The following is a 23,396-nucleotide window of genomic DNA, read 5'->3' as shown; positions in this document are numbered from 1 at the left end:
GACCAATTTGGTGGCCTTTTACGATGGGGCTACAGAACTGATGGACAAGGGTAGAGCAGTTGATGTCATCTACCTGGATTTGTGTAAAGTGTTCGACACTGTCCCACATGACATTCTTGTCTCTAAATTGGAGAGACATCAACTTGATGAATGGACCACTTGGTGGATAAAGAACTGGCTGGATGGCCACACACAAAGAGTTGTGGTCAATGGCTTGATGTCCGGCTGGAGACCAGTAACGAGTGGTGTCTCTCAGGGATTGGTGTTGGGACCGGTCTCATTTAACATCTTCATCACTGACATGGACAGTGGGATTGAGTGCACCCTCAGCAAGTTTGCTGATGACACCAAGCTGTGTGGTTCAGTTGATACGCTGGAGGGAAGGAATGCCATCCAGAGGGACCTTGACACGCTTGTTAGGTGGGCTGATGCCAACCTCATGAAGTTTAACCATGCCAAGTGCAAGGTCCTACACCTGGGTCGGAGCAATCCCAGACACAGCTACAGGTTGGGCAGAGAAGAGATTCAGAGCAGCCCTGCGGAAAAGGACTTGGGGGTGTTGGTCGATGAGAAAATGAACATGAGCCGGCTTCAGTGTGCGCTCACAGCCCAGAAAGCCAACCGTATGCTGGCCTGCATCAAAAGGAGCGTGACCAGCAGGTCAAAGGAGGTGATCCTGCCCCTTTACTCTGCTCTCATGAGACCTCACTTGGAGTATTGTGTGCAGTTCTGGTGTCCTCAGCATAAAGAGGACATGGGTCTATTGGACCAAGTCCAGAGGAGGGCCACAAGAATGATCAGGGGACTGGAGCACCTCCCATATGAAGATCGGCTGAGAAAGTTGGGACTGTTCAGCCTGGAGAAGAGAAGGCTGCATGGAGACCTCATAGCAGCCTTACAGTATCTGAAGGGGGCCTATAGGGATGCTGGGGATGGACTCTTCATTAGGGACTGTAGTGACAGGGCAAGGGGTAATGGGTTAAAACTTAAACAGGGGAAGTTTAGATTGGATATAAGGAGGAAATTCTTTCCTGTTAGGGTGGTGAGGCACTGGAATAGGTTGCCCAAGGAGGTTGTGAATGCTCCATCCTTGGCAGTGTTCAAGGCCAGGCTGGACGAGGCCTTGGGTGATATGGTTTAGAGCAAGGTGTCCCTGCCCATGGCAGGGGGTTGGAACTAGATGATCTTAAGGTCCTTTCCAACCCTAACTATTCTATGATGCTGAAAAGCAGAGTAGGGGTTCTGCCATGTAGGCAAGGGTTAGGGTTAGCTGTGCTGGCACCTCTTGCTGATAAGGCAAATATATCCAAAGTGCTTTTTGTCTTTAGCTTGTTTTCTGCAGCTGGACTTCCATAATGTAGTTGCTATAAGTGGTGATAAAGCAGTACCTCCTAGAGATGATGAAAGTTTGTCGTAGCCTGAGAAGGGTGCACTACTTTGTTCTGGTATGTGATCTTGTAAAAGTTTTACATTCTTTATTCAAACCTGTTTTTCAGTTAGTCACGTTTCTGTCAGCATTACATAACTGTGTGACATTTTGACTATCTCTGTCAGAGACAGGAGAGGTGCAAAGGAATCCAGTTTGTGAATCATTCTTGGTTTAACCTTTGTTGGAAGGAAGGTGATAAGCACAAAGCCACTAAGCAAGTAGTTCAGGGAAGGCAGTGTGGAAGTCTGCATAACCATATCAATTAAAAGGTACAAGGTAATAATTTTTTAGCAGCTGGAATGCAGTTAACTCCATCTTCATTCTTATCTATCTCCCCTACCTGCACATTTCATGCAGGTGAACAGCCACGCAGCAGGTAGCAAAGGTTAATTATTTATATTATCTGATTCAAGGTTTTGACTTCTGAGTCAGCACTCAGTCTTCTCATGTGTTTTTGTAATGTGCTACACTTTAAAGACCTAAGAAGATCCTGCCTGCAGGGTGATGTGGAACACTTAAGGTTGGGTTAACTCCTGTTTTAAAACATGTCTGCTTTACAGGCCTTACTGTTGGCAAACTGCAGTTTGTAGAGACTTACAAATATGTATGTTATCCCCCTAATCTGAGGGAAATCTGCCTATTACATGGGCAAACACTGTAAACGACTTAGTGTTCTGTGATGTGCACCTAAAATATGATGCAGGCATGGAGGATTTAGTTTCATCTTTGTCTTAATGGTAGTTTACTGTGTCTTTGGTATTTTAGTGGAAAGATGAAGCTTTGTCTGACGTGTGTATAATGAAATGCATCATAGTGAACTGAAGTGTTTCTCCTCTGCCCTTCTCCATAGCTCCCCAAGCAAATGGACACATTTACATGGCTTTTTTATTCAGAGCTTTGGTACTTGTCAGCCTTAAACATGCACATTAAAAAGTTCAGAGACATGTTTTATCAGGTCAGTCAAAATCCCATCGGTGGACTAGATATGATTTAATGCATTACTCTTCTTGCCCCACACCTAAAAAATTAACTGCAGTCATTGTGCTCTAGCTGGTTTGGGGTGTGTCTTTGTTTCTTCCCTGAAAATGACAGAGATGTTATACTTTGCTACTGCAAAGTATAAAAAATTAAGCACTAAATGTCAGGCCAGAAAGAAATGTTTCTTATGGAAATGTTTTACTACCATTTGTTATTCTCTTGGTTGGAAATGCTTTGCTTTTTATTGTAGGCATTGTTTCATCTTTAACATTGAAACCCATATAAACCTGTATGTATATAAATCGTAAAGTTTGTGTCTTTCTTGGCTTCCAAGGCATTTTGTGGTGGTGCAGGGAAACTTTCTACGTTGTAACTCAAGGTTATAAAGGTTCTAGGTAAGAACTGGTGATATTTTTCAGTTTCTTGTTTGTGGTGGGCTTTTTTTAGGACATAGAGCAGAAGAGAATGCATCTAATGTTTCAAAGGCATTGAACATATAATCTAGGTGAAATAAAATACAATAAAATCTACTCTTGTCATTTCAGTTTGAGTCAAAGAATAATTAATTGAAAGAACTGTTTAGTTGTTGTTGGAGATGAAACAGGAGGATGAGGAATTACGATTGATTTTCTTACCTGCTAATCTTCTTTCATCCTGCCATTTTCTATGTAAGTATTGAGAGGCTTGTCTTAAATACATTGAGGAGATCAGGGGGAACATCTCTAGACTTGAATTTTTAACTGGCCTAAATACGTTTTTTTTTAATAATTTGACTAAACGGGTTAATAAGAGAGAAGAAAAGCAGAGAATACCGGTGAAGCCCTCCCCTGACCCCAGTCACTTCTGCAGTGTTGGTGCCTGACTGGTATTACTCCTTGATAACATATACTTGTTTGGTTTCTTTATTTTATTTTTTTACCACGTTTGAGGCAATAGTTACTACCACAGACTCTGCCAAAGTGCTGGGGGGATGGTAATGCACTTGCTGCTGACCCTTTCTAGTTTTTCCACTGGGGCTAACACCGTCAAATATTTTAGAAACTTCTGTGATGAAATTATTCTTACTCGTGCCCCACTATTTCTAACAGAGCACTTCATAGTGCTTTTAAAATATTTTTCCAAAGCGATCTGTTAAACAGAAGGCTGCCTGTATAAAATATATGTGTATGCTCCTTTCAAGAGCATTCCATAAACATTTTCTGTTTAAAATGTTGTGCTTTTCAAATTTGCAAGGATCATCATCAAGTGGAACGTGAATTTCTGATTGCAATAATTGTGCTTCATCATTAAACTTGCTAGTAGTGAATTTGCATGTAGTGGTAACACAGCCAGTTGGGATAAAATCTATAAACTTGGGAATGTTTTCCACCTAATTGTGGGTTGGGGTTTTTTTTCTTTTTTTTTTTTTTTTTGGTGTTTTTTTTTTTTTTTTAAGATTGCTTTCAGTAATCATTTATGAAAACTTCGTATTTTTCTGCTAAGACCATGCAATGCCTTAAATGCCTTAAAAAGAGGTATTCTTTTGTATATATATAGGTAGGAGAAAATCTGTAATTACATGCAAATAGCAAAGGCTATGAGAAGCCATATCAGTGGTATCACCATGCTAAGCAAATGAAGTTGCAAAAATGATGTTGTAAAAACTGACTCTTAGTTTTAAAAGCTTCCTCTGTCTTTTTTCAAGTGATGTACAAGGCTAAGCAAACATTGCAAAATTTATTTTAAACTACATATTTCAAGACTCAAATAACGTACGTGTTTTCCTCTTAAATATAAGAGCTTGAAATGAGCTACTACATATTTAATCCGTATGAGAGCTAAGCCAAACATACAGATCAGCAGGAACTCCTTCATATCATGTATCTTGGGAGGACAAAGAAACCATGCATATTATTTTTCTACAATAAAACATTTGCAGCTGGTCAGGCAGCAGTGTCAGTTTGATCTCCAGTTCTGACCCTATACCATGCAGCCTTTTTCCACCATAGCTTGTCCTCCCAGATGGCCATGAAGTTGACCTTTGATAGACATATCTATTGACTGGTAAGTGAGAGAGAGCCTATGTTGTTGTCAGTGAATAACTTCTCATGCAGCCTCAATGTATTCATAGAGGGGAGTCTGGTGATGGGGTGATGGCAGAGCCAGTTCTCATTCCTGTTTCTATTCAGCTTCTGTTCAAAAAGGAGGAAAAGAGAGACTCTACCAGCGCCCTAGATGAACTTACTGGAGCCATACAATGAAATTTTTTGTTCCCTCCTGGGAGGAGTACTACATGTTTTTAAGGCTTGCAGTCCATTTGTCTTCTGCTACAGTTTAAATTCCTTAAAGGATTAAATGGGCTGACAGTTGCAGGCAAACCTCAAGGGTGTTCCCCCACCCCTATGTTGCTGTGTGTAAAAGCAGCATATGGGAAAACATTGTTTGTTGAATCAAATTGTTTGTGTTTGTGATAATCTGATCCTTGTAGATCAGCCAGATCCCTGACTTATTTTAGAGTTGGAAAAGGTTTAGCAGCACAGTCTTTGCTGTGAGGCAATTTGCATTTGTTTTGAAGAAGTTGATGAAATGTGCTTTGCTTTTAGGGGTCATGAAAAAAAAAAAATAGATTCACTATAAAACAGTGCAGTTGAAGATGTGAGATGTAGTAAATAAGCACATTGAAAAAAATCAGAGGTCCAGCCAGTAATTTATTGTATAAAATTACTTGCCTGTGACAGGTTTGTGGCGCTTGCAGATGCAGAGTCTGCCTTAGCTAACTTGGCATGATGTCATCAGCTCCCATAATCTGCATCTGAGCTGGTGTTTATGCCTACATCCACACTTCACAATCTGGTGTGGTCAGGCTTGTACTTCCCAGAATATGTCAAAATTCATGGGAATTTAGGCATATTTCACTGCTGTTAAGTCACTCAGGCTGAAGTTTGATGGTTTTACTGGGGCCTCTAGTGGTCTCGAGACTGCATTACCAAACCAGAGCTGCTGTTTCCGAGTGCTGGTGGGAAAGAATTGCTTTTCGTTCTCCATTTGAGTACATTTACTCAGGTATGGGGCAAGGGGAGTGCCATATAGATAATGTATTTGCATTCTAGTGGGGCATTTTACGTGGAGGTGGAGCCGAACGTGCTGAAGGAGTATAAATAAATGGCAATAAACAGAGAGTGGAGGAGATGAAGGTTAACCTGGGAGGTCTTCGTGCTGAGCAGTGGCCACAGGCTGGTTTCTCCCAGCTACACACCTCATTGAGTTTCAAATTAGAAAGTTTTGGGGATCCTGGTAAGGGCAAAAAGATTATAAACTGTTCTAAGTATACAAGTAAGGCATGAAACAACAAGCCCTTCAAGTACCAGCATCAAGACTGCTATAAGAAAAGGATTTTCTTTCTAGCAAGACAGTTTTGAGCTTTCTGTGAGCAAGCTGGAGAGTGTCACAGGCCAGGGTTCTCCTGCCCTCAGGCAGGGTGTTGTAGATCAAAAATTTAGTCTTTATTTTCAATATAAATCATCTTTCTTGATGTTGTATTACAGCTTTTGTGCAAGTTTTTAAATCCTTTACACCTAGATTTACTTGGAAAACTCTTAACCCAAATCCAGCTGAGTGTTATTCTCCTTGCAAAGTATCTTTCTAATGCTTTCCTGAGAAAAGACTATAGTCTCTGAAGTGTGCAGCTCAGGAGAATGAGATCTACTTGTGATAACAGAGACTCAATTGCTGTCAGCTAAGCAGATCTAAAATAGGGCCTTGTCAGGAAATGTCCCTCATTTTCATGACTGTGCTGCAAAGGCTGGCTGTAGTATGTTTTCCATGTTGCCTGGGTGGCCAGCCCTTCTGATTTGGGGACAGTTAGCATTGTGTCATTGCCACAGGAGTCTGTCTCTGGCTCCTTGTTTTATTGTATCCTCATCCTTCCAGGGTGTGCCCGAGTAATGACTCATGTTGAAAAAATAGTGCTCTTAGGCTACATGCAGGAATGGGCCTTGTTCACATAAAATGATGCTGTTTTTACTTCTGAAATAAAATGACTGGTGGTGTTAACAGAAAATTTTCATTAAAAGAGGAGGTTTTTTGATACAAGCATTGCTTATTACATGACCAATGTCCGTATGATGTGCAGCTCAAGTAGGGTAACAGTATGCGTTTTAGTAAGTAGTTGTTTTAAATATTACTCATTGCCATTGTCAAATAAGCACACAGTTCTTTACATAAGCTCCTTCAGCAGAATCATCTCCGAAGAGACATTACAATAATTTAAACTTTTCATCCGTCAGGATGCCTGGAGGGGTACTACTGAACTGTGAGGTAGTTTGCAGCACCTTCTGCCTGTAGTTCATCAGGACCTGCAGGTTTGGGGGAGACAGAAGAACTAGTGGGTTGTGTGGAAAAGTTTTAAACTCATGTTTGCTCCAGACGCCATTGAAAAGAAGTCTAATGGTTCTTCCTAGGGTCAGTGGTGAGAGCTGCGATGTAGTTGTGTTTGGTGTCAGCCTGCTTCCTACCAAAATCTGCGCTGCTTGGTCTCTTAGGTATTTCTGTTGCTTTTTGTTTTGTTATGTGAAGAGGTAGGTAAATCGCTTCCTTGTACCAAACCACAGGAAAACATACTTGAGAAATCTTTTCTTGAAGGTAGGACTGAGGAAGGGGAAACAGATCAAATCAGATGAGATTCACTCTATGTTTTTCTCTTTAATTTGGATATGTTGCCTAAAAGACTCCTCACTCCTAGGCTAGCAATCTGAGAACCAAATAACACGTAAAATTTGGAGAAAAACTGGGAGAGGAAGAAAGAATATTGTCCAGTATCTTCCAGCAGAAATTTTCATTTGGTGTCTCATCTTGGCTTTCCTACAAGGCTTTATCTCCTACAACATTTTTAGTTTTCTGAAGGTGCTGCACAAACCAGAATCTCCTCATCTGTTTTCATAAAAAAACAGTGGAAAAAATAATATTGGGTCCCTCTTTGGAAAAAAACTTGCTTTGGGAAAGACAGAATTTAGAAATGCCAGGTAAAACATAAATACATGCAAAGTGGAAAGTCTTTCCTCTTTCACAACTGCACAATAGCTCAAAATAGCTTGTGCAGAATTGTGTATGGCTGTTGGCTGCTTTAGGCTTTTGCATAAGTTCCTAATACAATGTGGTGTCTTAAGAGGATCCAGCCCTACCCAATTAATAAAAAACATCAGATCATGTTTCTTTCTTCTGGGCTCTGGTTTTCCATCTGGTCCCATGCAGTCTCATTAGTGGAGCTGCTCATTTAGGGTTAAAAGAAGGCTCCAAAGATCTTGCAAAAACTTAGTGCCACTTCTAAAATTAGATTTTATTTTGTTTCCCCTCAGGATAAATTAATTTAAAATGTTCTGTGAAATGGTGTTTTGTGGATGGTCTGTGAGTTCCTCCCTAAGATACCAGAGGGAAAATGTGGAGCTGATGCTTGCCACAGCATAGTTTCAGTTTTTCATGGAAAATGAACGTATTGTATTATTGAGATCATCAAGAGTTGATTTGAATTAAGAAACCTGCTAAGGGTTACAGTTAAAATTTAGCATTTAGCACAGTAAATATATACTAGAAAAGGAGAAAGAAAAACCAACAAAACCCCACAAAAAACCCAGCTAACCAACAAAAAAAAGCGCAGCATAACCTACATAACCCACCGAACTTTAGCACCAAATCCAGAAAGTAATCAATCTTAAATGAATCTATATAACATAATTAAATGTTAACTTCTGACTTAGCCTCCTGTTGACTTATTTCCTCCTTCAAGTAGTAAGGACCTGATACAGGAGAGCATAATTATTTGCAAATACTGCTGAAATTGATAACTGAATTGTTAGTGTAGCTTGGAGCAAGTCTAAAGCACACAGGCTTAATCTATGTTATCTTTTTTCTTTTCATGCAATCAGGCTTAATCTATGTTATCTTTTTTCTTTTCATGCAATAAGTACAAGGAAAACACTTCTTGGCTTAGCATATCTTTAATTGCATATGAGTTTCTATGCATTTTACAGTAGTGTAACAATTTATGCTTAGAAGTCTGATTAAATGCAGAGAAATGCTTTGCAGTTGAAGAGTTATGACATTTCAGGAAGAAGCTGGAAGTTACAGCGAAATATTACACAAGTACATTTTAGCTCATTTCTTTTTTCCAGGCCAAAATGCAGAAATTGCCAAAGTAAGTCATGTTACTTGAACGAGGTTCTTATCGGTTTAGGCACGTGATTTTATGCCCTAGGTCAGGTGATCTCATTTTTCTTATCCAATGCTGTAAGCCTATAAACTTTGTTAATTTGGACATAATGTGGAAAGGAATGAGGTGAAACAGCCCTGAGATGGGTACAAGAGACAGATATATTACATCTTTCCAGACCCATCCTGTTCCTGAGAATGTTGTGTTCTGCAGGAAGATGTCACTCCATGCTGATTTAGAATTTACACTGCCAGTGAAGTGGGAAGATGTCACCAGCTGGGGTAGCAGTCAATGCCTTACAAATATCAGAGGTGAGAGAGGGATCTGCAAGTGGCCAAGTTACTGCTGGTTGGTTGTCGTCTGGGTGGCAATGACCAATAAACGACAGCAAAGCAAAGCCTGAACTTTTAAAACCATTATGATGGTTTTAGTGTGGCTTGCTCTAAAGCCTATAGCTATGGGGGTGGGTCAACTAATGGTAACTGGGCATAGAAAGAAGAAAAAGGGAAGTGAGACCAGTGTTCTTAATTATGCTATTGCTTTCATGAAAGGGTTTTGAGAAAGAATTGGGCAGGGGGATCAGAATTAGATGATCTTAAGGTCCTTTCATGCCCTGACTGTTCTATAATTCTATTAATCTGGGGACTACTGTCATAGCTTGGAGGTGTTTTTGTGGAACTCCTCAAATCTGAAAGGATGGGTAGATGGTGAAGATGTGAGAGATTGTTAGCTTTGAGAGGGGTGTGATTAATTTCCTGCCTTTTTGCATCTGAGTCACAAAGCATGCACTGGTGAGCACACAAGATATAGTAAGCAGCAGCCTCAGGTAGTGTTCTCAGAAAGGATTTGTAGCCAAGGGTTGTTTTTCCTTTGTTAGGATTTTTTGGTTTGCTCACTTTGACTGTTTAGCCAGCTTCTTAACCTTGTATTTATATGAACCAAACCATGTTGTTTTGGAAACTGGAGCACCCCAGGCAGATGGTAGATAAAGTAACTGAAGGACAGGTTGTGAATGGTGTCAGGCCTTTGCTATTTTGTCTGTAGGGCTGCAGAAATGACTTAGTTCGGTAGTGCTTCTTGTTGGTTTTATTCTTTTTGAAGTTTCCCTTTCTTATTAAACATAGTCTTTTTGGCTTTGATTTTAGGTAGCCCTGCTTTTCAGGGAATGTCAGCTCTTGCTTGTCATTCAGCAGCTGTTTCCACATAGCTTAGCAGATCTCTGAATGCTGCACAGTAGTGTTTTCCTGCCTTAAGAGTGGCTTTTTCCTTTATAGTCTTTTCCTCCTAAGCCATCTTTTTGTGAAAGCATATGGGAGGGCTCAAGACCTGAGATTAATGTTTCTTCACTTCCTAATGGCCTTGCAGTTTGACTGGGCTCAAATATTCAGAAAGGTTGAAGAGGAGCCTTGTGCTTGTACATAGGACACCTGCATCCTGAGTGATGTCCTTCATGTGCTGAGTTGTCAGTAGGGCTGTGCGAAAGACCAGGTGTTAGTTCTTTGATGATTACAAGTACTCTTTTGCCTAGGAAGTGTGCCCAGGTTCTACTTGCTGTGGCTCCAAGACCATCACAAGGCTGAAGAGGGTCTCTCCACTTGAATCATAGATTAACAGAACAGTTTGGGATGGAAGGGGCCTTAAAGATTATCTAATTTCAACCACCCTGTTATGGGCAGGGACACCTTCCACTAGACCAGGTTGCTCAAAGCTCTGTCCACCCTGGCCTTGAACACTTCCAGGGATAGGGCATCCACAGCTTCTCTGAGCAACCTGTTCCAGTGTCTTATCATCCTCACAGCAAAGAATTTCTTTGTAAGATCTAATCTTCCTAACATCTAATCTAAATCTTTTTGCCCTGTCATTACATGTTCTTGTAAAAAGTCTCTCATTAGCTTACTTGTAGGCCCCCTTTAGGTATTGGAAGACTGTTAGAAGGTCTCCCCAGAGCTTTCTCTTATCCAGGCTACACAAGCCCAGCTCTCAGCCTGTCTTCATAGGAGAGGTGCTCCAGCCTTCTGATCATCTTTGTGGCCCTCCTCTGGACTTACTCCAACAGGCCCACACACTTCTTATTTTGGGGGCCCCACACCTGAACATAAGTACTCCAGGTGGGGTCTAATGAGAGCAGAGTAGAAGGCTTGTAGCTTGCTTCTGCTGCATTTCTCCTTATTGTAAAGCTGGAGGAGTTGTTTATAGTCAGCTGGCCTGCCTCATCTTTGCAGAGAATGTGTTTTGTAGTCTTTCATGTGAACAAGATTTAATGGTGTCTTCTGTCTACTTTTTGAGGGTGTGTCTGCGTGGACCCATGCCTAATACAGGGAACTACTGGTAATGGAGCTACTTGAGGCACCCACCAGCAACCCAAGAGCTGGGGATGTGAATGATTTGGGGTTCAAGCTTTGCATTCCATTCTTGTGATATAACTGCTTATTTTGATTGAGCTTGTGGAATTACAGAAACTGTCTAAGAAAATGGTGGAAAGAGAAAATAAGACAACTGCAAGTGCTTTAGATAAATGTGACAACCTCTGTAATCATTAGGCTAGGTACGTTGTGTGGCTAATGCACCACCCAGCATAAAGCTAAGTGGGGCTTTTTAGGAGGAATACAGTATAAGGTCCAACTAAAAGACTGCCCCTTCTGCAGGTCATGTTAGAGCCACTGCAGTGGAGACTGCCTCTGCCTGCACCATGATGCCAAAACGGGTCCAGAGGTGCATGGCAGAAAACTTAAATGCTTGCAAGCCTAGCTAGTGCAAGGCATGTGACCTGCACATCTCCAACACCAGGCTAGGGACCTTCCAGTCCTTTGGACATGTATCTCTGCATGCTTGATTTTGCCTTGTGTGTAGCTTTGCAAGGTGAATAGTTGTACTTCATCCTTGTTACAATTGGTGAAGTAATCTGTTTGTTTCATGACAAGAGTGGCTGCTGCGTTCGGTTGGCGTCAGCTGGGTACTAGAGTCCCAGGAAATCGCTGTTTTCCTCTCACGTGCCTGCAGACGTCTGGCTAGGGCTTTTATTTCACTCCTGCAGGAGCATTTTGTGCTGCCACCTGGAGGGACATGGACAGAACAATTCACAGGCCAGTTTGCACACCGGCAGGAAGCGAAACTGTTTATTTGCAAGTAAAAGTGTGAAGCTGAAAAAATACTGTTTTCTGAAAAGTAATAAGAACGTTTACACAGCAATAGAATGAAAGGAAGAAGCTTATCAGTAAAAAAAGAGCTAATTCACATCTGCCATTTTTTTGTGGAATGGTATTGAAGGTGCTAACTAAGGTGTCTTGATTAAGATTTTGTAGGTATATGTGTATATATGTGTGCAGGCTGAGTTTTGTGGCAAAATAAACTGGTTTATAAAACAGTGTTAACTAACATTTTTCCAGCATAGGTTGGTTGGTTCTTTTTCTCTAATAGTTTGGTATGCAGTATTTTTTTCTCAATAGATTAGGTGTCTTTTGCAGGTTGAAAAGTCTAGATTTTCTTTTTTTATTTAGACTGATTTCTCCCCTCACATCCCCCATGTATTAATTAAACCGGTCTTTATTTTATTTGAGCTTCCAGTAGTTTTAAAGTTTTAATTTCTATAATTTATTTTTGTTTTCCAGGTCAGATGTACAATTGTCTGTAAGTATCGTACTGTTGTTCAATTCTATTATTATTTTTTTTTAAACTCTTGTGATCATAATTTCTTTTAAGAAAAATCGAACAATATCATCTAAGGATTGAAAAAAAAACAAAACCCAACCCCCCCCCCGAAAATCCCCACCAAACCAAACCTGCCTGAAAATTTTTTTTTTGAAATGTCATTCAAAAAATGTAAACTTACTTATTTTAGTGGCTGTAATTCCTGCAATGTGTTTCAGGATATTTAATGATGCAAATGTGTGCTTTAACCCCTTTGCTTTTCAGCTTATAAAGAGTTCTGGTAAAGTCAAGTACAGATATAATGTGCTTAGAAAGACTGGAAAGTATACTTAAAGGCAATACAAAACAAAGACAGACCCCAAAGTGATGCTTTGAGGATTTTCTGAAGCGAGTATAGCAACTGCTGTACTTGCTAGATGACACATTCTTAATGTGGCAGAAATTCTGAAAAGCACTTGCAGCTGAGTTCTACCTTAATACTGAACATCGGAGTTGCATGAGTTAGCCTTGAAATTTTAGGGCCTGAATCCATTCTCTCCACAGTTTGGGCTGTATTCCATTAAGGTAAATTTGTTTTCAGTAGGTATACCATGTATCCTGTACTTGCAGGAACCCACTGTGGGACTAGAACATTTTTGCTGGTACACTGAGGGGAAGAGACAAAATTGCCATGCCAGGTTGAGTGAAGCAGCTAGCTTCTGATAGCACATGAGGAAAATACATGCACAATATGGCTCCAAGTCTGTTGAGTTCCTTTCAAACAAAAACTGCATGGGGGAGAAATAGAGCAGATCATGGTAGCTTTCATCCACACCTTGAGTGGAGTTAGTGAATGGCTGAAATAATGTGGCAATCTCTTAATCTAATTCATATTGTCTCAAAGAAGTTAAACATGGTAAAACCAGGAAATGTGCAGTAAAATCCCTGCAGGAGAACAAACTGGGAAAACAGAAGTGACTGTGGTCTATGCATGAAATCTATAAATGGTTATACTTTTGCAAATGGGAAACCCAGAAATTTTGTAAAGATACTTACTACTTCCTATTATTTCATTCAGGCACTCAGAATTGCAGCTCAACAAATGAAATTGCAGGAACAGGAACCAGTAGTAATGATAATTTATCAATAAGCTCTACAAGTGGGAACAAAACCAATGGGGATGGAAGATGGACCATGGATGTGTCACTGCACAATGGGGCAATAAATGATTCAAACAGTGTAACACGTAAGTGGTTTGGAATGTGACTAGGATGTGAATCTTCAGGCTGTTTTGTGTCTTTAGGGTGAATTAGCATTTTCAACCTGGACTCTAGCCCACAGTGCAAAGAGCATTGCAGAGGTATGGATTCAGCTGCCTTGCTGAAGTAGAGAATGGCCAAATAAATGTATCTACACAGATGACTGGGAGTGCAGTTTAACACTGTGATTGGTGTGTGGCCTTGAAGTACTTTTATCACTCTTAAAGTTGGGCTCCTTTCTCTGCTATTATGGCTTTTTAGGTTACAGCTGCAGCAGTTCAAACATATTGTGACATATAGATTTGGAATATGTAAGAATACAGCTGAAGTAATTTATGTAGATTAGAGGAGAGCTGTGTAAATCTTTTAAAATGTATTTCCCCTTGCCTTTCACAGAGCATAGCTCAGTCCTTACTCTGAAGGCAGACTATGTTGGTACCACTTCTGTCAGTTTATCATGGACAGTGAACAACGCCACTTCTAACTCCGACATGTACAGGATAGAGGTTGTAAGTGGTACCACTGTCAGGAACCTGACATCCAATGTCACTGAAGCTGCAATTACTGAGTTAATCCCTGGGACAGTGTACAGTTTCACAGTGTTTGCAGTCACAGCTGATGATCAGACAGAAGGAGAAGGAGTATCCATAAGCCTGTATACAAGTAAGTCACAGTTTCTTGCAGCTCTGCTCCTGTTGGTCTCTATTTTGCTGTGCAGTACAGGGCTCTGCCTACCTGTGTGAGGATTTTAACTCAATACTACTGTATATAGATCTGATACTTCAGTCTTAGAGCCTGATCTGGGCTACATGAAGAGGCTGAGGTGTTAGTGTGCAACACAAACATAGCACTGATGTTTTTATTTGTTTTTTAATTATCTTCCTTACATGCTTTCCCCTCCATCCTTGTATCTTTCCTGCCCACCTCTCTAGGTTTCCAAGGGAAGCGCAGGGAGTCCTGTCAGAGTAATGGCCTGTGCTTCTGCTCTGGAGTGTCAAGCAGAGATGAATCTAACTCAGAATGACTTTTCTTCAATTTTCTCTTACCTGCTCCTTGGTGCAGAAGCCTCCAGGAGCACCTGGTGATGATGTTGAGGTGCTCTTGCACTCGGAACAATGAGTGATGTAAAGAGAGTGAAGTAGCAATGCCTGTGTTTCTTCTGTCCATGCATGTGAGCAGATGTTCTTGCAGGTTGACAGATTGTTGTCTTGTTTGTCACAGAACCCAGCCCAGTTTTGGATCTCAAGGCACATTATGTTGGTGTGACTTCTGTCAACTTATCATGGGCAGTGAACGACACTGCTTCCAACTCCTACACATACAGGATAGAGGTTGTAAGTGGTACCTCTATTATGAACCTGACATCCAGTGTCACTGAAGCTGCAATTACCGAGTTAATCCCTGGGACAATGTACACTTTCACAGTGTTTGCAGTTGCAGCTGATGGTCAGACAGAAGGAGAAGGAGTATCCATAAGCCTGTATACAAGTAAGTCACAGTTTCTTGCATGCCTGTTTCTGATGGTCTGTATTTTACTGTGCAGCACAGGGCTCTGCCTACCTGCCCAATAGCTGAAATGCAACACAAACCTTACTTGGGGTGGCTACTAAGAATGAGGTGTTAATGTGTTGAGGAAACATAGCCCAATTTTGTTGTTGTTGTTGTTTGTTTTTTAAAAACACCAAACCCTGTTTAATACCACCACCACCTGGTCCCAAAACAATAAGTGCCCCACAACAACAACAAAACTAAACCCATCCAGCCAGAAATGCCCTTTCTTGCGCACCATACTGATCTGTTTCTTGCCCACCTCTAGATTCATAAGCGAAAACCTGGGAGTCCTGTCAGAGTGAGGCCTGGGCTATTGCTTTGGAGTGTCAAAGGAAGATTAATCCCACTCAGAATGACTTTTCATCAGTGTTCTCTTAGCTCACCACTGGTGCAGAAGCTTCCAAGAAGCATCTGGTGATGATGTTGGGGTGCTCCTGCACTCGGAACAATAAGTGATGTGAAGAGAGTGAAGTAGTGGTGCCTTTGTTTCTTCTGTCCATGCATGTGAGCGGATGTTCTTGCAGGTTGACAGATTGTTGTCTTGTGTTTCACAGAACCCAGCCCAGTTTTTGATCTCAAGGCAGAATATGTTGGTGTGACTTCTGTCAACTTATCATGGGCAGTAAATGACACTGCTTCCAACTCCTGCACATACAGGATAGAGGTTGTAAGTGGTACCTCTGTTATGAACCTGACATCCAGTGTCACTGAAGCTGCAATTACTGCGTTAATCCCTGGGACAATGTACAGTTTCACAGTGTTTGCAGTCACAGCTGATGGTCAGACAGAAGGAGAAGGAGTATCCATAAGCCTGTATACAAGTAAGGAAATCGTGCTCCTCAACTGCATAAATGTGCAGTTTGTACCAAATTGTGCTGCTTTTTTACTTTGGGTTTCCAACTCTGTGCTGTTTGTCATTGTGATGTTGCTTTGTACTAGGTTCCCGTGGGCATGAATGCAAGTGGCCTTTGGTACAAGGGAAAAGGACTGAAATTGTATGTGTCACTGTGTGTGCATGTGTTGCCTTTAAAGCAGTTATTTTATAAGCTTCACTGCTCTAGACTATATAGTATCCAGCTGCTGCCACAACATGACTTTTTCTAGACTTGAGGGCTGAATTGGCACCCTACAATATTTCTGGGAGCAGGTTATCTCAGGTGATACCAAATGACATGGCATGCAGGGTTCTGGCTAGGATCACAGGGGCTTCCTGTTCTTGAAAATATGCTTGAGCTCATTGCAAAGTCACCCTCCTGTGGCTCCTGTGGCCTATGATACTGTGTAGGGACACATCATCGAATGTGGTGCCATTTTTGTTGGCTTTGTGCTGTGGCACCTTTTTCCCAGATCAGAGGGGAGCAGATGAGAGGAGAAGATCTTTCTTTTGTATCTAGCTCAGAAGTGGATGGGGAACAGGCAACATCTCTACAGAGCAAGTAGAAGCAGTGTGTTGTGAAGCTGCTGCTTAGTAGATGAGCTTGTCTAAGCTGCCTGAAGTGAGTCTTGTCTGTCTAGTGCTGATGCTGAACCAAGCTTGCAGATACAGCCCCTCAGGGTGGGTCAGCTGTTGGACCTGCTCAAGGAGCCTATTTTCATCTGCTAATGTTGAGGAGAGGCTGCCTAAAGGGCTCAGATTAAGACTCACAAGCAAAATTTTGACTTAACAGACCAAAATCACCCTCACTCTGCTTCTTTCCTTGGTTTCCATCTGTTTCTCTCTCTGGAAACCCACTGTAGAAACAAATAATTTTAGCATGTGAAATTAACTAAAATAGAATATAACCCCAGAAATCCCATGGCCTTTCAAGAGATTCCCCAGCGTGAATGTCTGAAAATGGACATTGATACTGTAGAAGTACTGTTTTGCTACAGATAATGCTCATTCTATGTACAATAGGGAAATTTGGCTGTGGCTGCTCAATTTCTCTGTCTTCACTGATTGTTGTACTGCCTTTCACAGAACCCAGCCCAGCTCTTGATCTCAAGGCAGAATATGTTGGTGTGACTTCTGTCAACTTATCATGGACAGTGAATGACACTGCTTCCAACTCCTACACGTACAGGATAGAGGTTGCGATTGATGCCTCTATTATGAACCTGACATCCAATGTCACTGAAGCTGCAATTACCAAGTTAATCCCTGGGACAGTGTACAATTTCACAGTGTTTGCAGTTGCAGCTGATGGTCAGACAGAAGGAGAAGGAGTATCCATAAGCCTGTATACGAGTAAGTCACAGTTTCTTGCATGCCTGTTTCTGATGGACTGTGTTTTACTGATGTGAAGGGGGTGAAGTAGCGGTGCCTGTTTCTTCTGTCCATGCATGTGAACAGATGTTCTTGCAGGTTGACAGATTGTTGCCTTGTGTTTCACAGAACCCAGCCCAGTTTTTGATCTCCAGGCAGAATATGTTGGTGTGACTTCTGTCAACTTATCATGGGCAGTGAACGACACTGCTTCCAACTCCTACACGTACCGGATAGAGGTTGCGATTGATGCCTCTGTTATGAACCTGACATCCAGTGTCACTGAAGCTGAAATTGTCGAGTTAATCCCTGGGACAGTGTACAATTTCACAGTATTTGCAGTTGCAGCTGATGGTCAGACAGAAGGAGAAGGAGTACCCATAAGCCTGTATACAAGTAAGTCACAGTTTCTTGCATGCCTGTTTCTGATGGACTGTATTTTGTTGTGCAGAACAGAGATATGCCTGCCTGCCCAAGGGTTGAAATTCAATACTGTTGTAGGCAGAGGTGATGTGCTTTGCCTGCCCACAGGCAGAGTTGTTTGTGTGGAAGAGACATAGTCTTTTAAAAAATAAAAAATAAACAGCCTCCACTCAAAAAAGTGTGGTTGTTGAAGGTGGTCACCAAGGCCTGTGACACAAAGAAGGAACACTTCCTGAGGACCTGCTTGTCTGGCTTGGGATTTGTGGGCAGTTTTCCTGCCTTTGCTTTTTGGAGGATGCGAGCCTTAGACTCTTATTTTGAAGGGCTCCCACACAGAGAAAGGTTATTCTGTTTGGGAAGCTTGAGTGATTTGGAGGCTGTGGCTGCCATTGGGCTGCAGCAGGAAAGTGAGCTTTAGGCAGCACAAGCTCAGGCATGAATGGTGGTGAAGGAGCAAGGTGCCTTGGTCATCACCTCTGCTCCTTTTCCGGTGGTATCTGATGTGTTCTAGTCCTTTTCTGTGCATAGATACAGCACCAACTGCTTTCCACGCCTTCCCCTGCAACCTTGTATCTTTTCTGACCACACCACTGAAGCAAAATCTTGGACTTGCTGGCACCACAATCTGTGGTTCTGCTCTTGAGTGTCGAGGGGAGATGAATCTAACTCAGAATGACTTTTCTTCAGTTTTCTCTTAGCTGCTCCTTGGTGCAGAATCCTCCAGGAGCACCTGGTGATGTTGTTGGAGTGCTCCTGCACTCGGAACAATGAGAGAAGAGAATGAAGTAGCAATGCCTGTGTTTCTTCTGTCCATGCATGTGAGCAGATGTTCTTGCAGGTTGACAGATTGTTGTCTTGTTTTTCACAGAACCCAGCCCAGTTTTTGATCTCAAGGCAGATTATGTTGGTGTGACTTCTGTCAACTTATCATGGGCAGTGAACGACACTGCTTCCAACTCCTACACGTACAAGATAGAGGTTGTAAGTGGTACCTCTATTATGAACCTGACATCCAGTGTCACTGAAGCTGCAATTACAGAGTTAATCCCTGGGACAATGTACACTTTCACAGTGTTTGCAGTTGCAGCTGATGGTCAGACAGAAGGAGAAGGAGTGTCCATAAGCCTGTATACAAGTAAGTCACAGTTTCTTGCATGCCTGTTTCTGATGGACTGTATTTTGCTGTGCAGCACAGGGTTCTGCCTACCTGCCTGAGGGCTGAAATAACAATATTTTTTCAGACAGAAGTGCTGCACAGAGCCTGCCTACAGTCAGCAATGTTAATATGTAGAAGAGGGCTCGGGGCAAGGGACGGGGGTGATTTGTTGCCTTCACTTCCTGTGTATTATTTTGAAGTATTCCCAGAGAGAGAGCGTTGTGCCTCAGTAACATCCCCCTTTGGAGGGGCCTGTAGCTGCAGCTGGACTTTGGGCAGCACTGTGCTGTGTAGCTGTTGATCATACTGCACTGCTCAGCTTGACAGCAGAGAGGAGAAGGTTGGGATACTCCTGTGTTCTCATGCTGAGCACTATGCCCATTGTTGCCCCTTGTCGTGAATATGAGCCACTGTGTAATTTCCTCTGTTTTGTCACATTTTGTCTGAGGTGAATATCACAGTATCACAGTATCACAGTAGGTTAGAGATTGGAAGGGACCTCAAAAGATCATCTAGTCCAATCCCCCTGCCGGAGCAGGAACACCTAGATAAGGTTACACAGGAACGTGTCCAGGCGGGTCTTGAATGTCTCCAAAGGAGATTCCACAACCTCCCTGGGCAGCCTGTTCCAGTGTTCCGTCACCCTCACTGAGAAGAAGTTTCTTCTCAGGTTTAAGTGGAACCTCTTGTGTTCCAATTTGTACCCATTACCCCTTGTCCTTTCATTGTTTGCCACTGAGAAGAGCCTGGCTCCATCCTCGTGACACTCCCCCTTTATATATTTATATACACTAATAAGGTCACCCCTCAATCTCCTCTTCTCCAAACTATAGAGACCCAGCTCCCTCAGTCTTTCCTCATAAGGGAGATGCTCCACTCCCTTAATCATCTTAGTTGCCCTGCGCTGGGACATATTCCCTGAGTGTGTCCCAGATCTCCTCAGGAAAGTTTCCAGATGGGCCCCAGGATGAAGCTGTTAAGAGTGTCTTTGTACTGTGAAAGTTCTGCTTGGCTACTCATAATGCTTAATCAGGCCAAAACATGGAAGTGTGGCTGTGCCTCTGCTGCTTCTGTCTCTGTCAGCAAGTATTTGTGAGTGCTGATGAAGTCTCGTCTTGACTTTCACAGAGCTCAACTCCATTTTTCATATCCAGGTGGAGTGTGCTGGTCTCTGATTTTTCCTATTGATAAAATGAGACTTCTTCTCACTACACCTACGGGACTGACATCCAAAGTTGTAGTTCCTCCTCTAGCAACCAGACATCCACTATCACCAGAGCTGTTTATGATCATAAACCCTGGATCCTTCTATAATTGCACTTTATTTGTAGAAGTAGCTGAGAGTGTTACTGAAGGAAAAGAAATATGAAATGCAGTAGAAATAAGTTCCAGTCACTCACATTTGTCTTTTAACTGAATCAGTTTCCTCTGGTACACAATTATGCTGCTTCTTAGTTTCTCAAAATAATACCCTTTCTTAATAACAAAATAATTAAATCCATGAGGTTTTTACCCCTGTATTCGGGAGTGCCAAATGCTTCTTCATCAAGAGAGGAAATAAATTTGCTGGGTGCTACAGTTGTAGAAGTTGTAAGAGTTTTGGTTTTGAAGGCCAAGTTTTAGAAGATGCTTAGTTTAGAGGAGCCTTTCTTCTCAGTGTTACTGCTACATTAACTTTTTTAATACCTTTTTCTATCTGTTCATAAGGATGCAGTATTAACAGCCTACTATAAGACTCTCAGACTGACACGTAGTTGCTGCTCTTAAGGATGGGTACTCCTTTGCTGTTAATGCACAGAGCTTATATTCATTGTATTTGTTGGCACCTAAGAGTTTTAAATAATTATACAGTAAGCTAGTGTCAATTTACATACTACTCTATAAATGTTCTTTGAGTGCTATGTTCAGTGACTGAACACTGTTTTGAAAACTTTGCTGACCTTGACACATAACCTAAATTTTCTCAGTAAACCTGTCTGCAGAGGAGTTAGAGGGCACAGAAGAGGTCAATATACTTAGTGTGCTACATACTTCCCTTCCTCATAGGGTAACAAGTCCTTGTAGGCAGTAGCTTTATCTTTTTAAAACTGGAAAGGAACATTGACATTTTATAAACATTTATACACAGAACTTAGACAGCTTTTTCTGTTTACTACAGTACTTGGTTTCTTACTCCTCTTGAGTTTTTGGGTTTGTTTTTGTATTTTAACAGCTCCTGCTTTAGTGAATTCATTTCAGTGTGAACCAGTGCTCAAGGAGTCTTCTCTAATGCTGAAGTGGGAATGTCCTCCTGGTAACAATTCTGGCTTCAAAATTAAAATATTTAATGATACATGGGAAAAAGAAGAACAGGCTTCATCCTGCATTGGAGAAGGCTCAGCAGAAACCTTCACAACACCGTATTTAGATTATTTCAGCACCTATACTGTTACTATTGCAACTCTTTCAAACAATTCTGAAAGTGATCCAGTGCAGAAAATGTGTAATACAAGCATTACTGGTAAGCATTGCGATTTGAGAACTAAAAATACTCATAGGACTAAAATGTTGACTTCACGATTGCAGAACAGAAAACTTGAATGCAGTACTCTATCATCCTACACATTATGCATAATATACAATGTTCATACAAAGTCTAATATGATGCACAATAAATATGAGCTATGTGAGTAGCATCAGTGTTACAGCATTGTACTGTTTAGAAAACTCTTCTTTACCAGTCAGGTACTAAAAAAATATTTCTGTTTATAGATCCACCTGCTCCAAGCAAAGCTCCTTTAGTCAAGGCAGTCAGTCACAACTCATTGTCTGTCGAATTCTCCAACTTTGAGTCAGTGAATGGACCATTAAAAGCCTATGCAGTATTGATCACAACACAAGAACAAGGTGAGACGTTATAATGTTATTTTGCAGTTTTGTGAAATAATTTATCAGCATTATGTTTTAAACTCTAAACAGGTGTTAAATGGATAGAGGAAAATCTGACTATTTTCAGTCACCTTTTAAAACTCGTAAGGCAAACACCTTGCTGGCTTGAAGTCAGATCACTCCTTGTTTTCAGAAAGCTACTGTTTTCACTCAACCTTTTCCATCCTGACTTATCCTGTATAAAAGTCTCATATGTATTGCCAGTGTGCTGTTACCATTTTGATTTGCTGCCACAAGATTGTGTAGTATCCCTTTTTCCTCAGAGAGTGATTTTCAGAGCTACTAATATGAGCAGCTTTGGAATGTGGAATGGTTTTCCCCCTCCCTTCTTTAGCTGTAAGATACCTGCAATAAGATCTTTAAAGGAAAAAAAGAAAGAAGAGAGCTTTCCTTCTCATTTTACTCAAAATGCTTTATTAACTGAGAGAAATAGGGTACAGGTGGAAAGCTCGAATAGCGTTGCAAGCATTACATGCCATGGGAGGTTGAACACCACAAAAGCTAGAGGGTAGTTTATTAAACTCATGTCTTTAAAGCATCAGAACAGAGATACATCTTTAATTGGTGAATGTCCAGTGATAAATCATGAAATTAGGGAACTTACCTTTGCAGTGTAGGTTCCAATTGAACTTGATTTAATTTCTGCCAGTGCACTGGAGGAATAGAGCGACTTAAGGAGATAGTTTCCCCCAAGCAGGATTTGACATTGATTCTTATCCTTTGTCTTAACACTAGAAATTCATCTTGCAGCAGTTAAACTGTGGATCTTTCTTCTGTGGTTTTCCATATAATATACATTCAAGAAATGCCCATATATATGTAGTATACCAGTGCACGTGTTTTCACATGCCTGCTCAGCTGCCCTGGAGCTGCTGATTTAACTGTCAGTCTTTCGTATGCAGTAACAGCTCTGCTTGTACATTCAGCCAGTGTGTTTTAGTCATGATGAGATTCAGGACACTCTTCTGTGTAGTTTTGATTGCAAAGTTTTCAAGATGTGATTGACAGAAAGAAGGAAGGAAGTTTGCCTGTATTTATAATATAGAATCTGACTACTTTGATAGGAGCAGAAAACTATCCTTACAGCCAAGCATCACTTCAGCTGTATAGTGTTGAAATAGCATTAATATGTTTGAGATGTGTTTCTCTTAAAACAGACATCATTTCCTTTAGGATAGACAGAGGGGACTTTCTTCAGTTGTGTAAGCAGTTGTGTCTAAGGCTGTTTGAGATGCCCAAGGGTGATATCTAAAATACCCTCAAGGACCAGGAGATATAACCTGGGTTGTACATCCATTTGAAATGGAAGATAGGGATAAGACAGACATATAATGTATCTCAGATAGTACTGAACACCCATTTCTATGCAACTAAATTAATTGCAACCTCAGCTGCTTTTAACATAATCGATCTGTGCTTTAGGAGAGCTGTCTTGAGCCCTGTTCCTGCACAGTTACAAGTTGGTGAGAGCTTTGCTACTGGTGACAGTGAGCCACCAGCTCATTGGTGGCAGATTAAACCTTGTCTTCACAACTGTAGAAAACTTGTTAGGGCTTTTCCATCTTTCAGAGCTCCTGCAAGGCTTCTTTTTGAAGGTGAATTCAAGATTATATCTG

General features: G+C 41.3%; 2 protein-coding genes across 8 annotated transcripts in view; one reads left to right on the top strand and one right to left on the bottom strand.

The window, feature by feature from the left end:
* The window catches only part of PTPN5 (protein tyrosine phosphatase non-receptor type 5), a 307,304-nt gene that overhangs the window by 174,514 nt on the left and 109,394 nt on the right, over positions 1 to 23,396 (bottom strand). The window lies entirely within an intron of this gene.
* Positions 1 to 23,396, top strand: part of PTPRJ (protein tyrosine phosphatase receptor type J) — a 71,424-nt gene that overhangs the window by 35,319 nt on the left and 12,709 nt on the right. For 2 of the 7 annotated variants that reach the window (XM_061380468.1, XM_061380467.1), the window contains exons 2-11: positions 12,200 to 12,218; positions 13,297 to 13,464; positions 13,874 to 14,140; positions 14,699 to 14,965; positions 15,583 to 15,849; positions 16,989 to 17,255; positions 17,403 to 17,669; positions 18,565 to 18,831; positions 21,065 to 21,352; positions 21,604 to 21,738. In XM_061380468.1, coding sequence (XP_061236452.1) covers positions 12,200 to 12,218; positions 13,297 to 13,464; positions 13,874 to 14,140; positions 14,699 to 14,965; positions 15,583 to 15,849; positions 16,989 to 17,255; positions 17,403 to 17,669; positions 18,565 to 18,831; positions 21,065 to 21,352; positions 21,604 to 21,738 — 2,212 coding nt within the window. The remainder of the gene's footprint in view (positions 1 to 12,199; positions 12,219 to 13,296; positions 13,465 to 13,873; positions 14,141 to 14,698; positions 14,966 to 15,582; positions 15,850 to 16,988; positions 17,256 to 17,402; positions 17,670 to 18,564; positions 18,832 to 21,064; positions 21,353 to 21,603; positions 21,739 to 23,396) is intronic. The other 5 variants (XM_061380471.1, XM_061380469.1, XM_061380472.1 and 2 more) reach the window with 5 other exon arrangements.

Source organism: Neopsephotus bourkii, unplaced genomic scaffold (genome assembly GCF_033783945.1).
Source record: "Neopsephotus bourkii isolate Nb327-2 ecotype Australia unplaced genomic scaffold, CSIRO-AGI_Nbou_v1 NB_1792, whole genome shotgun sequence".
In the NCBI taxonomy this organism is placed as follows: Eukaryota; Metazoa; Chordata; class Aves; order Psittaciformes; family Psittacidae; genus Neopsephotus; species Neopsephotus bourkii.
Note: the sequence above shows the minus strand (reverse complement) of the source record. Positions and strands in the feature narration are given on the sequence as shown.